General features: G+C 42.7%; 1 protein-coding gene across 1 annotated transcript in view; it reads right to left on the reverse strand.

Annotated features, from left to right (window-relative positions):
* Positions 1-14,708, reverse strand: part of wars2 (tryptophanyl tRNA synthetase 2, mitochondrial) — a 33,647-nt gene that overhangs the window by 2,021 nt on the left and 16,918 nt on the right. The window contains exons 2-6 of the mRNA XM_080456658.1: positions 13,818-13,919; positions 13,169-13,327; positions 7,468-7,548; positions 4,058-4,143; positions 2,006-2,124 (exon numbers count right to left, since the gene is read on the reverse strand). Of these exons, the coding sequence (XP_080312784.1) occupies positions 2,006-2,124; positions 4,058-4,143; positions 7,468-7,548; positions 13,169-13,327; positions 13,818-13,919 (547 nt within the window). The remainder of the gene's footprint in view (positions 1-2,005; positions 2,125-4,057; positions 4,144-7,467; positions 7,549-13,168; positions 13,328-13,817; positions 13,920-14,708) is intronic.

Raw genomic sequence — 14,708 nt, forward strand, 5'->3', positions numbered from 1 at the left:
CGGCACTCGGTGCCGCGCTATGAGCTTGTATATCTGCTATTTTTGAATAGCCAAAAGTATAAAATATGGATAAAGTGGTTACACAGATGCGTCCCCCGGTCTTAAAGGGTTAAGCGCAACTCGCCTCTCTCGCATCCTTGTTTATAAGAGAAACGTCAATAAACTACTGTTGCAATCCGAATGCAAATAAACACTGCTCTCAGGGGAACAATTGCTCCATTAGTGTACTGTCAGCAACTGCGGTGCGTGCGAGTATTCAGATGACAAGCAGGCCGCGGGCGGCGTCGGGTGACTGTCGGGAAGCCAAGGATTCCTCGTTGTTTATCGACCCCATCCTTTCCGCCATCGTGCCAGAACCCCGGTGTCTTTCTGTGTCATTATGAGCCGTCCCCCACATCCTCCCTTTACGTTCCAACGCTCGCCTCCCGAGCACGTGGCCCCTCCCCGCCACCTCCACTCATCAAATCTGCACCGCGCCATTTCTCTCCAGCGTCCTCCATTGTTCTCTCATCGCCAACCCACACCCCCCCTTAGCGAGGCCCCCCCTTCTTTATCTCAGGCAAATTAACCCATTAAGACCGGGGACGCATCTGTGTCACTTTTAGATTTCTTTAGGCTATTCAAAAATAGCAGATATACAAGCTCATAGCGCGGCACCGAGTGCCGCGCTACGAGCTTGTAGATCTGCTATTTTTGAAAAATCGTGAAAAAAAAATTTGGGGATTTATTTTCCAAAAACTGTTAGGATTTAGATTTTTTTTAAGAATCACCTCAGGTCTTAATGGGTTAATGAGGACGTCTTTGATTAGGTTTCAAAGAGACGCTGTGATTGGCGGATCCGTCAGGCCTCCTCTGCCGTCTCGTTCCTGGAGTTGAAGCGATGAGGGGAATCGACAGAAAAGGAACAATGAGCAGAGCTGCAGCGAGACTGCGCCAAAATGCGCCTGCCCTCGTGTTACTCACACTCACACTCACGCATGCACACACACACGCACACACGTGTGTTTGTATGACTACTTGTGAGGACATAAAAAAGGACAGCAATTCAATACATGCCATTTTTATAACTCTCAGAAGCCTAAATTAGGCATAATTCCAACCTCAACTCCTAAACCTAACCTCTGAATGTCCAAACCTCAACCTGGATCTTTTCCTAATTGTAAGGCTAAATAAAAAAAAATCGTATTTACCATAGCCATAAACAAACATTTCTCTCAGAGGACCAGGGAAAATTGTCCTCACAATATCTATTTGTCAAATTCTACTATACTTGTGGGGACATTTGGCCCCCACAAGTAAAGTAATGGAAGTGCATAGAATATAAGTACACACACACACACATACACGGATGCCGAATTGATGTGTGCACTGCACACGCAGAAACCCCATCTCTGAAGTCATCTTGAGGACATCTCCCAAATCTATTATCACTCTATTATTCAGATATATGAGAGAGGGAACAGCTCTTTAATCAAAGGTCCCCTCCGTGCATGAATGGCTACATCTTGTGTTTTTATGATGCCAGTAATTAAGGAGAAGAGAAACAGGGGGTATCTGAGTACAGGGGGGGTTCCCCTTCCGCAGCAGAACATGCTAGCCATGTGTGTGTGTGTGTGTGTGACTGAAAGGAAATGCATCCAGGCATGTGTCCTTCGATATACACAGCTCATGTCTCTCCATGTCTGTGTATGTTGTAAGACATGCATGTGCATACTATAAAAGGCATAGGAAAAAAAATCAGGAAAAAAATCATATATATATTTGGTTAAGTATCATGCATTATATGGTGTAACATGTGTGCAAGCCTGTAATAAAGAGAGAATACATGTGGAAGACACAGTGTGTGTGTGTGTGTGTGTGTGTGTGTGTGAGAGTGTGTGTGTGTGTGTCTATGTGTCTGGCTGCACATGCGTGCATATTCTTACTGAGTAGATAGCTTGGTTCAGGGAACATGTGTATTCTTACTAAGAGGAGAGCTTGGTTCAGGGAACGTGTGTATTCTTACTGAGCAGAGCGCGTGGTTCAGGGAACGTGTCTCCATAGTGGTGGTTAAAGATTCGAGCCAGGTCCTGAGCCAGCTCTAGATGTTGGACCTGGTCCTCTCCCACGGGAACATGAGTGGACCTGCTCAACAACACAACAACAACCACAGGGAACAGTACATCACAGTCAGGTGAAAACCTTACTTTTTATTATTATATATATTAAAAAAAAATCTAATCTACTGTAGATCGGATATTTTCAAATAGCTGATGTATATAGGTTTTAAAGTGATTAAACTGATTTTGATGGTATATTCAATCATTTTGCTGGGGACCCCCTGAAACCCCCCCGCCCCTCAAGGACCCCAGGGGGTCCCCGGACCCTACTTTTGAGAACCAATTGTGCATGTAACAAATGGTGTACTGTATGCACTGTGTTATGACCAGTTCTAAGATGTGGGCTTTTCAGATGCTTCCAGCCCCATTTTAGAGTTTGAGATGTTTGATATTATTCCATTTTGTTAAGACTTATTATTTAATGTTTCTGCTAAATCCTTCTTCCTTTCTACTGGGTACTGAGAAAACCTTTCTACTGGGTACTGAGGAAACCTTTCTACTGGGTACTGAGGAAACCAAACTCCCAGTTCAATAAAGTTTATCTCAACACCACCACCACACCAACACAAAGACACACAACTGATCATGTAAATGACAAACACAAATGTTGCGTTTAATTATTGTACAATACCAGTAACGCTGTAACTACGTACTGAAAATAAATTGTTAATTTGCTCTCTAACGTGATCATGATAAATGACTACTTCTCAATTTCTTTAAATGAAAAGAAAAACTATTTTTATATGTATATGATTTATTATGATATAATGTGTGTGTGCCGGTCACCGCGGGCACTCGAGCCTGGAGGCGCGAGGGCGCGCTTCCTCGGCCTCAAGCTCCACTAAGTCGGCGCGCCGTGCGTGTGAACGCGTGTTCAGCGTTCCCCTCATAGATATTATGGTTCCCCTAGCGTAGCTTCCTGGTTGCTATGTGGGGGGGAACAACAAAAGACAGGTCTCCGTCGGCGCATCAAAGCCCCGCCTCTCCGCGCTCTCCTTCTCCTCCTCCTCCTCGGAGGAGGAGAAGGAGAGAAGGAGAGGACGGGACGGGTTATTACGCGAGGAGGAGGAGGAGGAGGAGGCTCCTCTTCCTCGCGAGCCTCGCGTAATAACCCCCCGCCTCGCAGCGCCGTCCTCCTCCTCCTCCTCGCGAGCCTCGCTAATAAACCCTGTCTCGAAAAGCCCCGCCTCGCCCCGAAGGAGCCCCGTGCCTAAAAACGAGCGCTCTGTCTTCAATCGTACTGGTTCTCCAAACGTACTGTGACATATACATACACTATGTTTATTTGAAATTCCATTTCTACATGGCTCCCAATAACATTTGATTTTAGGAATACATGGCTGACATAACATTTTGCATTGTACAAAAAAAAAGTTACAACAGAGAGGTAGAATTCAGTACTAATAGTTATTATTAAATAAGTACAATTTAACATTCTGCCTCTAAACAGCATCTCTGTAAAATGTCTGCTCAGTAGAAGTAATGCATTAGAATCAACATTTGGAATCAGTCAGTACACGATGATTGCACGATAGCAGATCTGCAATAAACAAGTGCCGCATATGACCAAAGTCTGGACAGTATTATTTTTCCTTATTTAGATGAAAGACAAACACAAAGATAAACTGGATTGATATTGATGCATGCTATTGATGCATGCTAAGGTTCACATAAACGGGACCATACAAAGCATCACATTTGAAAACAGCAAAAAGTTTAATCTAGGAAAGGAACAATCCTGTACTGGTGTAATCTGTAGTATTGACTAGTAGTTCATGTCCTAGCATAGATCGTGGCATGCCGAAGCTCAGCCGCTCGGCGAGCCGCACACGGATTATGTGCACGCTAAAAGACACATGGAAAACAAACAATACTGTCCAAAATGCACACAAACGCACACACATACACATTACACACACGCATGCGACAGACATCTGATGAACAGAGAGGGATCTCACTTGTAGAGCAGAATGTCAGCTGCCTGGAGGACGGGGTACGTGTACAGACCCACACTGCCTTCGCCCTTCTGTTTACTACTCTTCATCTGGTGAACAAAACAGGAAGGACGGCAGGAAGGACGGAAGAGAAAGAAAGACAAAAATAAATCTGAATCAGCTTTCGTCACATCACAGGTTTACAGAAGTAAAGAAGTGGGTGAAATTAGTTTTCGTGCATAGTTCCCAACGTATCGTTATTTCTAAGAAAGGGAAGAAGAAGGGGGGGGGGGGATCAAACAAGAAAAAAACTAAAAACAAATAATCTACATATTTACACATGGTACCTGAGATAAGATATAAAGGTGCGTGAGCATAGCAGCAGATGTATACTGTGCATGATATACTAAGAAAGAAAGAAAGATAGAAATAAAGAAAGATAAAAAGAATTAAAGAAAGAAAACAAATTAAAAAAGAAAGAAAGAAAGAAAGAAAGAAATCAAAGTTCATAATTCTAGCAGAATTAACCACATCAAACATGATTCTTCATGTACATGTACATAAGAGGAAAAATTACTACTGACATGCAGCTCCTTTAGTAACAGTGATAAACAACAATGGTGATAAAAAAAAATACATCATGAACCCTAGCGTCCATATTCTGGGGTGAACATTCAGCTAAAATCGGCGTATCGGCTATTTTCAGTACACAGATTTGGTATAGAGGGGAAAAAAGGAAGGGGCCTAGTATAGACCCCTGGGGGACTCCGGTCAACGAAGTACGTAGGGTTTAAGTGGTTAAAGGAACTACTTTCCCCTCCCCCAACAAAAATGCATTGTCACTTTCACGAGTCAGGGATTTCTCAGTAAAATGGCGGCACGGCTGACTTCACCCCGGGTCGTTTCTCACCACGTTTGAGCTCAACTCATCTGTTGAGTAAACAAAAGGTGTTTTCTGCATAGCGATAGGCCAGAGAAACGTTGGCCTTCCATTCCCCGCGGCGCCTGTATTAAAACTGCATGTGGTCCATGAAAATGACTGTAATTATGAGAACGTTTGGGGGAGGAAAAAAAAAAAAAAAGGTCTGGCAGGTGGAACAGAAGGTTCTGAGAAACAAACGATAAAATGAACAATAGGGATGCTGAATAAACTGAGGAGAACAGGGAAGAAAAGGAACATTATCGCTGCTGGCCGGCAGAAACCAGCTAACTCCACCGGAGTTAGCTGGTTTTGCTGACTCCAGGCTCCACCCCCTTTTGACCTCCAACCTCATTGTGAGCTTGGAGGTCCATTCAGCTGTTCTTATCAATGATGAACAAAACCTCCTAACTCCACTTTTTTCATTTCCTGAAAAATTTACATTTTGGAGTTTCTGGCGGACAATTAAACTAATGGTCAACGCGGTGAACTGGAAGTAATTGATTCAATAAGAAAAAGTTTTGACATTCAGGTGTGTGGCATATCACAGCACACCGCAAATCGGCACATAAGTTTCAACAATGTTTTTTTTTTATCACCTAAGATAAAATGACCATATAACACTAAATTTGAGTTTACAACTAGGTTCGTAAAAGAGTTGGCTGTACGAAAGCTCCTCACTCATACAATGGTAAATCCATGTTGTAGACTGGCTGCCTGCAATAGGAGGCTTTGGTGAAGCATTAAAAAGTCTGCTGTTTACTATTTTAAGATGTTCAACTACACAACACTTAATGGCCTCTAGTTTCAGGGTGGTAAACTGGCACGCTCAGCCCATAAATACCCAGTGCAGTGGTTCTGCCCTGTTCTAAATTAATTCATATAAAAGGTTATATTTATTTCATAGGGCTGCAAAAATCGATGATCTTCTTAGCGATTATTCTATCAATTACTTTGTTGACTAATAATTTTTTGTTAAAATATACATCATCGAATTAATGTGAAATAATTCAACTTTTAAAAAAATATTCAATTAAATCAATTAGTCTCATTAACCACTTATTATTATTAGGTAAAAAATGTCTATTATCTCAGAATTTTTGGTTTATTTTTTTTAACATTTTCACCTATAATGACATGCACAAAATTTGGATACCAGATTAAAAGAAGTTAACTGCTGCAGCCCGGCTATTGCTACTTGACTAATCGGCCGTTTTATTATAATCAATTAGGTTTTATAATCAAATAAATCCATTAGTTCGATTAACTGTTGCACCCCTATTACATTGTTGTTGTCGGGTAGAAACTCTCCATATTTTAACTATTTGTGTTTTTTCGTAAATGAATGCCCTACTTGATCATAGGCCTACTAACTACAGCGTCACACAAAAGCATCAAAGTAGCAGATATACAAGCTCGAAACACGGCGCTAAGCAACATGTTTCGATTGGTTAAAATGACGTTCTTCTCATTAAAATACATGGAGTTACAGACGGCAGCTTTACCTCTTGAGTGTACGAATCTAACCAAATGGACCCGTAAGGGTTTTGGTTAGATTTCTACACGGCTCAGAGTTAACAATCTATACATTAACACTGAATTAACAAATTAACACGTTGCTGTGTTACTGTCCAGATCTAACCAGCAAACAACACAGACGGATAATAAAATGGTTGAAATAAAATGCGGTAAAAGCCGGTATTCTTGTGGTGGGGTGTTTCCTTTTCATTAGAAACAACTTTTTGGTCTGTACCGATTCCACTGCCACGTGTCAATTTACGTCGAAATTGCAAACCCATTAATTGTGATTCCGTTAAACATTTATCTGATTTGATATGTACTATCTACTGCAGGGGTCTTCAACCTTTTCAGGCCAGGGACCCCCAAACTGATGGGGAGATGGAGCAGGGACCCCCTACCTCGTAGGGTAGGGGGGCTACCACATATATTGTATATTTATGTTATGTATACAATTGTGTTTTATATTGCCTGCTCCTACGCACCTGCCCCAGTAGGTGTGCAAAATAAAAATTCTCTACAAAATGTTATTGTGCATTGTGCCTCCATTTATCGGTTTGCTATGGATTCATGTTATGTTTAAAGACAATTTGACATTTTGGGGAAAACGTTTTTTTTTTTTTTTTTACAAAAATATTGTTTAATCAAACAACAATTTCGCGGACCCCCTGCAGTACCTCCGCGGACCCCCTGTTGAAGACCTCTGATCTACTGTATGTGTAACTATAAGGGTAGAGCTAGTTCTACTAGCTATTCAGTTCAGTTCATCAAGGTCGTAAATGAAAGTTAGTTTACTTTGCATCAAAGATTCTTTTTTTTTCTACTCTCTTTATAAACAATAGATATATCAAATTACCATGTCACAGATCAGGTTTATGTGTGTCTACCTTTTATTGTTCATTAATGTTTTTGCTCTATTCTTTGATTAGATTGGTCCTCGACTCCTTCTGTAAAGCACTTTTATTGTGCTCTATAAATAAAGTTTATTATCTTTTACCTTCCACTGCGGTAGGTGTCTCAGTCGAGGCATGCTGGTGAGACAGCCAAGGATCCATGACAGCTCAGCGTGTTCAGGCACCTGCAGTTGGGCATATTTAGAACAACGTACCCATCAATATCATACATTCTGTGGATAAAGAAAAGGCTGACCTTGGTTACACAGTAAAATCCTGAATGTTAATTTACATCCGAGGGTGTACAAAATGGAACCAAATGGACCTGTACATTTGTTTCCATTTGTCCACCGTCTGTGTTAGATTAAGTAATCGGACAACCACACTGGCCATATACAGTATACTAGAGAAAAATCTATAAATGAAGCATACAGTTAAGACACATACCGGTAGTTAAATAAGTCAAATGATCATTTTTACAACTTAAATTAGATTTGTGTGAATATATGGACTTTTACCAGCTATAATGAATGAAACATAAGTGCAGATCGTGTGTAACAGCATGGAGATGACTACCCTCTGAATACTCTGGGGGCCAGGGTGACTCCCTTACACCTCCAAGTGGCCGAGACAGGTACTACTATCTTTCCCTGTAGTGTCCCACTTTTAAACAGGTACAAAGTGTCTGGCCTCAGAGCAAAGGACATGATGATACTACCAGTATGCATGCTGCAGGGCTATTCCTTAGTTCATTATGGCAGTAGTTCTCAAACCTTTCAGTGCAAAGGACCCCTAAATTGATATGTAATTGGCCACGGACCCCCACCTGAAAATGTTTTGTGCCAGGGATCCCCAGAAGAGAAGATGTGTGTTAAAATTAATTCAAAATGATTAAAATGTAACAAAAAAATCAGATATTTTTCAAAAATAGCAGATGTACAAGCTTGCAGCGCTGTGAGCTTGTACATGTGAGGGGTTAGTGTGAGTTTGTGTGTGTGTGTGTGTGTGTGTGTGTGTGTGTGTGTTTGTTTGTTTATGTTTATGAGTGAGATAGATAGCAGCCATTGAGTATTTCACATCAAAACTATTCATATAGTTGATGCCTGAAAGTCAACCTCGTTCTGAATGAAAAATGTGTGTCTTTATCGGAATATTTGCATTCTGTGTGGATATACTCATGATACAAACAATAGTTTAGAAAAAAACGTATTTTGTGTGTGTGTGTGTGTGTGTGTGTGTGTGTGTGTGCATGCATGCGTGCGTACATGTGTGAGAGATTGACTTCCTTGGCCAACTGGCAGCGTGCATTTGGCACTGAGCAGTGTAGTGGTTTGTGAGATTAGAAGTGGACAGTGTGTGTGACAGTGTGTGTGACAGTGTGTGTGTGTGTGTGTGTGTGTGTGTGTGTGTGTGTGTGTGTGTGTAATAAAAGACCTCTTGCTTTCTGATAAGCTAACTTCTTTGTTGGGGGTTTGCAGTAACAACTCCAGTTTGCATCACACCCAAACCATCTCTTGTGTCCTCAAATGCACAGCCAGAAAACAGAGAGTGAGTGAGAGAGTGAGACAGAGAAGACAGTGAAAAGAGAGAGAGAGAGAGAGAGAGAGAGGAGGAGGAAGGCGTCCAAGGTATTTTTTTGCGGGAGGAAAGGCGAAAAAGAAAGAAAAAATAGGGCGAAAAATCCTTCTGCTTCAGAGAATTAAACTTTATGGCCGCTGGCGATATCACCATCATCTCTCGTCTGCTTTAAATGGATTCTGGAGCTTGTGACGTCAGCGGGCAGATAGCAGGAGGCATGAGCCCAGATTCTACGCTCCACACGCCAGGTGGGCGAGGGCGAGGGTGTATTTATTACACCCTCCACGTCGGGCCAGGGACAGGACAGATGTCGAGGCGAGGGGATAACGTTAGTCGGGGATGGATACGGGCCTGGGGCGTAATAAAAGTGGGGTTTTAGAAGGCTTTTTTAGAGGAACAGGCGGTCCATTCATACGAAAGCGCATGGCGTGTCTTTTAAAGCACTGTTTTCCCAAACAGTGGGGTCGGGACCATTTATTTTATGGGTAAATAAAGTAAAACAAATATCCCCTTTTTTTGTGTCTTCCACTCATTGAGTGCCATTCACGTGTTTCACGTGTTTTACTGCTATGGTGCAACGTGCCAATCACGCGTTTCACGTGTTTTTGAATTTTTTTTTTAAAAAAAACAAAAAAACAAACAAACAAGATATCATTATCTGAAGATTTGCAGCTCCATCCACTCCTTGTTTAACTTATAACTGAAAAAGGCTGTATCTCGCTTCCTAAGCACTTTTTTTTTACTTAAAAAATAAATCGCACTGGCCAGAAATAGCCAGAAATAATTCGGGCACTCAGTGAGTTAAGAATAATATTTTTTAAATTCAATTACATGAGTTCCAACATATTTCAAAAGTCAAAAGTACTTATAAATTAAATAATTCAAATAATTTCCATAAAAAAATAAAACTAGAGAAAGTGCTCCTCGGAGCACCGGTCTCCGCCAGGTCAGGTAGGTTATTTTGGCCTCCTGGTGGCGCTATAATAGGCCAAAGTGAAAAGGGTGCCATTTCTTCCTAGGCCGTGGACGGCAATCAGACGCTGCGTTCATGATTTGCGGCATTTTGTTCAAAACGGGCTACTCCTGCAAACTTTAGATGTCAATGTTAGCCAATCAGGATGGAATATGATAAATCAAACAGATCCATCTTGATCACATGACTATAGAGATCATGTGTACCGATTTGCGTGAAATTTGGATAAAATGTGAAGGCTTAACCCATTAACTGCCAGAGGTATTTTCATATTTTTTTGGCCAGTGCCAATTGAAAAAAAAAAAAGTACTCAGGAGCCGAGATACAGAATTTTTAAGTTTTAAGTTAACAAGGAAGTGGATAGGAGTCTAGATCTTTGAAAAATCATATCTCCTTGGTCTTTGGGTAAAATTGAAAAAAATTATAATTAAATATATATTTTTTTAGTTCACGTAGATCTACGCGACTGGCACGTGGCGGCTTTAAATAGGTTCGCGTAGATCTATGTGATTGGCAGTCAATGGGTTAATCTAATTTTTTTTTTTTTTACATAAGTCGGCCTCCTGGTGGCGCTATAAAAGGCTAATGTGAAAAATGCAGGACAGATGTTTTCCTCGGCCTCTAGGGAGTATGCGTGCAAAGTTTCACGCAGATCGGTGCAGTTATAGTTAAAAACGCAAATCGGCCTTTTATAGCGCCACCATGAGGCGGATTTGAACATTTTCAAGTGACATTTCTTCCTCTGCATAGTGGGAATGTGCGTGTGAAATTTCACGGAGATAGCAAGCTGCGTTCATGATTTGAGGCATTTAGTTCAAAACGGACCAATCCTGCAAACTTTGGAAGCCAACCTTAGCCAATCAGGATGGAATATGGAAAATCAGACAGATCCGTGTTGATCACATGACTATAGAGATACTGTGTACCGATTTGCGTGATATTTGGATAAAATCTGTAGGAGTACTGTCAAAAAATATGTTTTGCACAAATCGGCCTCCTGGTGGCGCTATAACAGGCCCATGTGAAAAATTTGGGGCAGAGGTTCTGAATTGGCATCCAGGGAGTGTGTGTGCACAGTTTCGCTGCGATCAAGCCAACGGTGCGGGAGATTAGCTGTTCACAGACGGACACACGGACACACACACACACACACACACACAAGGACGGACGGACGGACAGGGGGTAAAACATACTCTCTCGCCATGCCTTTCGGTCTGGCGGAGACAAAAATGTTTAAGAGTTAGCAAAAATAGCAGATCTACAATCTCAACGCAGCACGAAGCGACGTGAGTTTATAGATCTGCTATTTTCACTAGTTTGGGTCTTGTGCAAACATCTCGGATCAAGCTTGGATTGGCTTGAGCTCGCAGATCGGCTATTTTCAGTGCGTGACACTGACGCAAAACTAAGTATAAATGGGGCATAACGCTAATGTTACGGGTCATAGAAGCATTAGACTGCTGGTGACTGCAGGTTCCGAGGGCTGACAGACTCCATGCTCCACGATAAAAAGCTAAAAGGCTGGGAGTCGCTTCTGCACAGTAGATCAACCTCTCCTGCTCTTGTTTCGGTAAGTGCGGCACGGAGAGCCAAGATATTCCAATAAAAAAAAGCCCTGGCGCTGGAGTTCTTGCGAGGGCGTAACTTTTACAACTACAATACAAACGCATTTGCAAACACCCCCACACACACAGGCACGGGAGGGCGCATGCGCATGCGCCCACACACATACACGAGATACAAGTCGACACACACATGACACGACACCGACACGTACCGATGAATGCGTGCACGAGCACACGTACAAAAAACACTCGAATTCTCGCTCGCTCTTGTCCAGTCTCTCGCTCACACTCTCGCTCTCTTCCTGTACTTTTTCTTTTTTGCAAGCAGGGGCACGGTCAAGAGACAAATTTGCTTCCAGCAATGGATAATAAAGTTATTTATTTCTCTCTCTCCCTCTCTTTCTTTCACACACACACACACAGCACAACTAGCACGTGCACTTGATTTGAGCTCATCACTATCTTTTTTCCATTTTCTGTGTATTTCAGTGAAGTCAGGTGTTTTCTTTGGGTTCTCATCATATTTGTACATGTGGAGCGTGTTCAATGGGAGGTCCTCCTCACTGCCAAGTTATGTAGCATGAAGATAAACGTGAACAAGAACAGTGCTCCGTGTGTGTGTGTGTGTGTCTGTGTAGCAGGGGGATACAGATGGACTGGACTATCATCACACATATGGCATCACCTTAACTCCCTCTTTTCTTTTCTCCCCCCTCTCTCTCTGTCTGTCTGTGTGTCTCTCTCACACACACACACACACACACACACGAACCAAGCAAAAACCCACTTTCTCTGTATCAAGAGAAAGCCAAGACAGCTGTTCTTACGATGAATTCAAGCCCCGCCCCTTGGAAAAAAAAAGAAATGAAAAGAAAAAAAGAAGAGACATTTCCCCCAAAAAGTAAAAAATCTGTTGAAATCCTGCCCGGGTTAAATCTATCATTATTCCTCTTGGCTCCTTGGTGTGGCCCAGGCAGGAGTTAATGCCGGTTTATGGTAGTGTGTTTTCATAGGCCCTGTGAATTTGCGAGGCGGCCCGGAGCAGATAAGAATCGGAGAGTGATAAAGTAAAGCGCTTTGCGGGCGGGCGGCGCAGGGTAAACACCACGCAAAAGTAAACATTCAAAGATGGCCGCCACTCCGGCTGAGTCTGCCCGATGACAAGGCCTGGAGAGAGACCAAAGGAGGCCATCTTTAAACGCCCACATGCATACTACTGTACACAGATGCACTCAGACACGGGCACGCAGACAGATGGACACGCACTAAGCACGCACACACACAGACATGCAGATACACTCACTCACACAGAGAGAGTGAGCGAGAGAGAGACATTCACAAAGAAGCATGCACAAGACAATTGACCACTTATGGCCAATATAATGTCGTACGGCGAATAGCAAAAACAGGTCGATCGACAGGCTCACAACGCGTTGCGAAGCACCACATTGTGAGCTTGTAGATCTGCTTTTTCTTTTTTTATATATATCTGCCAAAATACCGCGAAAATTCTCACATATAATGACATGCCCAAAACAGGGATGCCAGGCGGCTGAAACTGGTCAAATCAATTCTGTCCATCCATCATCCCGTCACGCATCAATCCATCCATCTCTCCACCTATCCAGCTGTCGTCTTTCTTTCCATCCCATCCATCCATCCATCCATCAACTCCACCCTCCGACCCACCTGTGACTGCTGGAAGAGTATGGAGGTGTGCGGGTCTATCCCGCAGGCCAGCAGGCTGGCTGCCATGTCTAGGATGTTGAGCCGCAGCTGCGCAGGCTCCTGGGGCTGGGTGAGGGAGTGCAGGTCCACGATGCTGTACAGCACAGAGGGATAGCGGCCCTGCAGGTACATGTAGGGGAGTCACCGTCATCACATTTTAGCTGGCGATTAATTGTCGTACAAAGGATTAACGATTTTATTGCGCTTTTTGGAATTGAACGTTGGAACGTATCAAAACGTACATTTCCGTTCGCCATTTAGGCTTTGAAAACAAAAATTTGACAGGGAATATATGACAAATAGCTAAATGATGGATGAAAGATCGGTACCAATAACCAAAATAAGTCATTATAGGGCACAACTGGCCATATATTCAATTAATAATTTGACAATTTCACATGCAAAAATAGCCAAGCTACAAGCTCGCATTGCAACACATTGTGAGTTTGTAGATTGGCTATTTGTGCTATTCTTTAACAGATGAATGGTAATGATTCTGACGATTAAGCCAAGTAATTATATAAAATAATTATTATCATCATTAACAATTATTATTATGTTTATTTTGCATACTTGCGATAATTTACTAATTGTGTCAGGCCTACTGTACCTGCAGGTCCACCCAGCTCTCCAGGGCCCCCAGGTAGTTCCCCAGGTGAGGAACGCCTGTGGGCTGGATCCCCGAGAACACCCGCCAGCCTCCCGGGGGCTCCTGGGGAGTCGGAAGGAGATGGAAATAAGATTAGACATGGGGGTTTGTTTGGGGGATGAGAGACACTGCTGGAGCAAAAATTAAGTTTAGGTTTTGTTTATGGGTTCCTTCCCCCCCACAAAAGAAAAAAAAAAGTGTTTTACAACACTTCAGGAAAGAGCGAGGAAGGAAAGACCACTCCAATGTGTGTGAGGCAACAAAACCCCAGCAGGTTTATGAAAACATGTCAGCCCAGAAGACAGCAGGAGGCCTGGACCCCGGCCTGGAGAAGAGGGAGGTAGGGCTTGGGCTGATATTCCATTATATTCGACATTTGTTAGTTACCGAATACGCCATATTTTTCCGCCAGTATTGAATCAAGATGGGTTACAGGCGCTCGGGGTGGCGCAAGGGTAAAGTTCCTGCCCACTAACCGCGGAGTCTATGGGGTTTTAATCCGCCGCGGTGCAGCCGGCTTGGCCGAGGGTCTTCTATGCCAGTGGTTCTCAAAATTTTTCATGTCAAGGACCCCCAAATTGACACTTATTACCCCGCGGACCCCCATTTGAAAAGATAAGCCAGGGACCCCAATAAGAGAAGGTTTTTACGGCTCTCTAGCAGTGATTCTCAACCATTTTAATTTGAAGGACCCCCACAGTTTGACATGCATTAGGCTACGGACCCCCATTTAATGGCATTTATACCTCTGGGACCCCAATTCATATTGTAAAATCAATGTTAATGTAACTCTGAGAGTGTACAAATGGAACCAAACAAATTGTGTACAAATTGGTGTACAAATGGAACCAA

The sequence above is a fragment of the Gymnoscopelus braueri genome, assembly GCF_963280865.1.
Source record: "Gymnoscopelus braueri genome assembly, chromosome: 18".
Lineage (NCBI taxonomy): Eukaryota > Metazoa > Chordata > Actinopteri > Myctophiformes > Myctophidae > Gymnoscopelus > Gymnoscopelus braueri.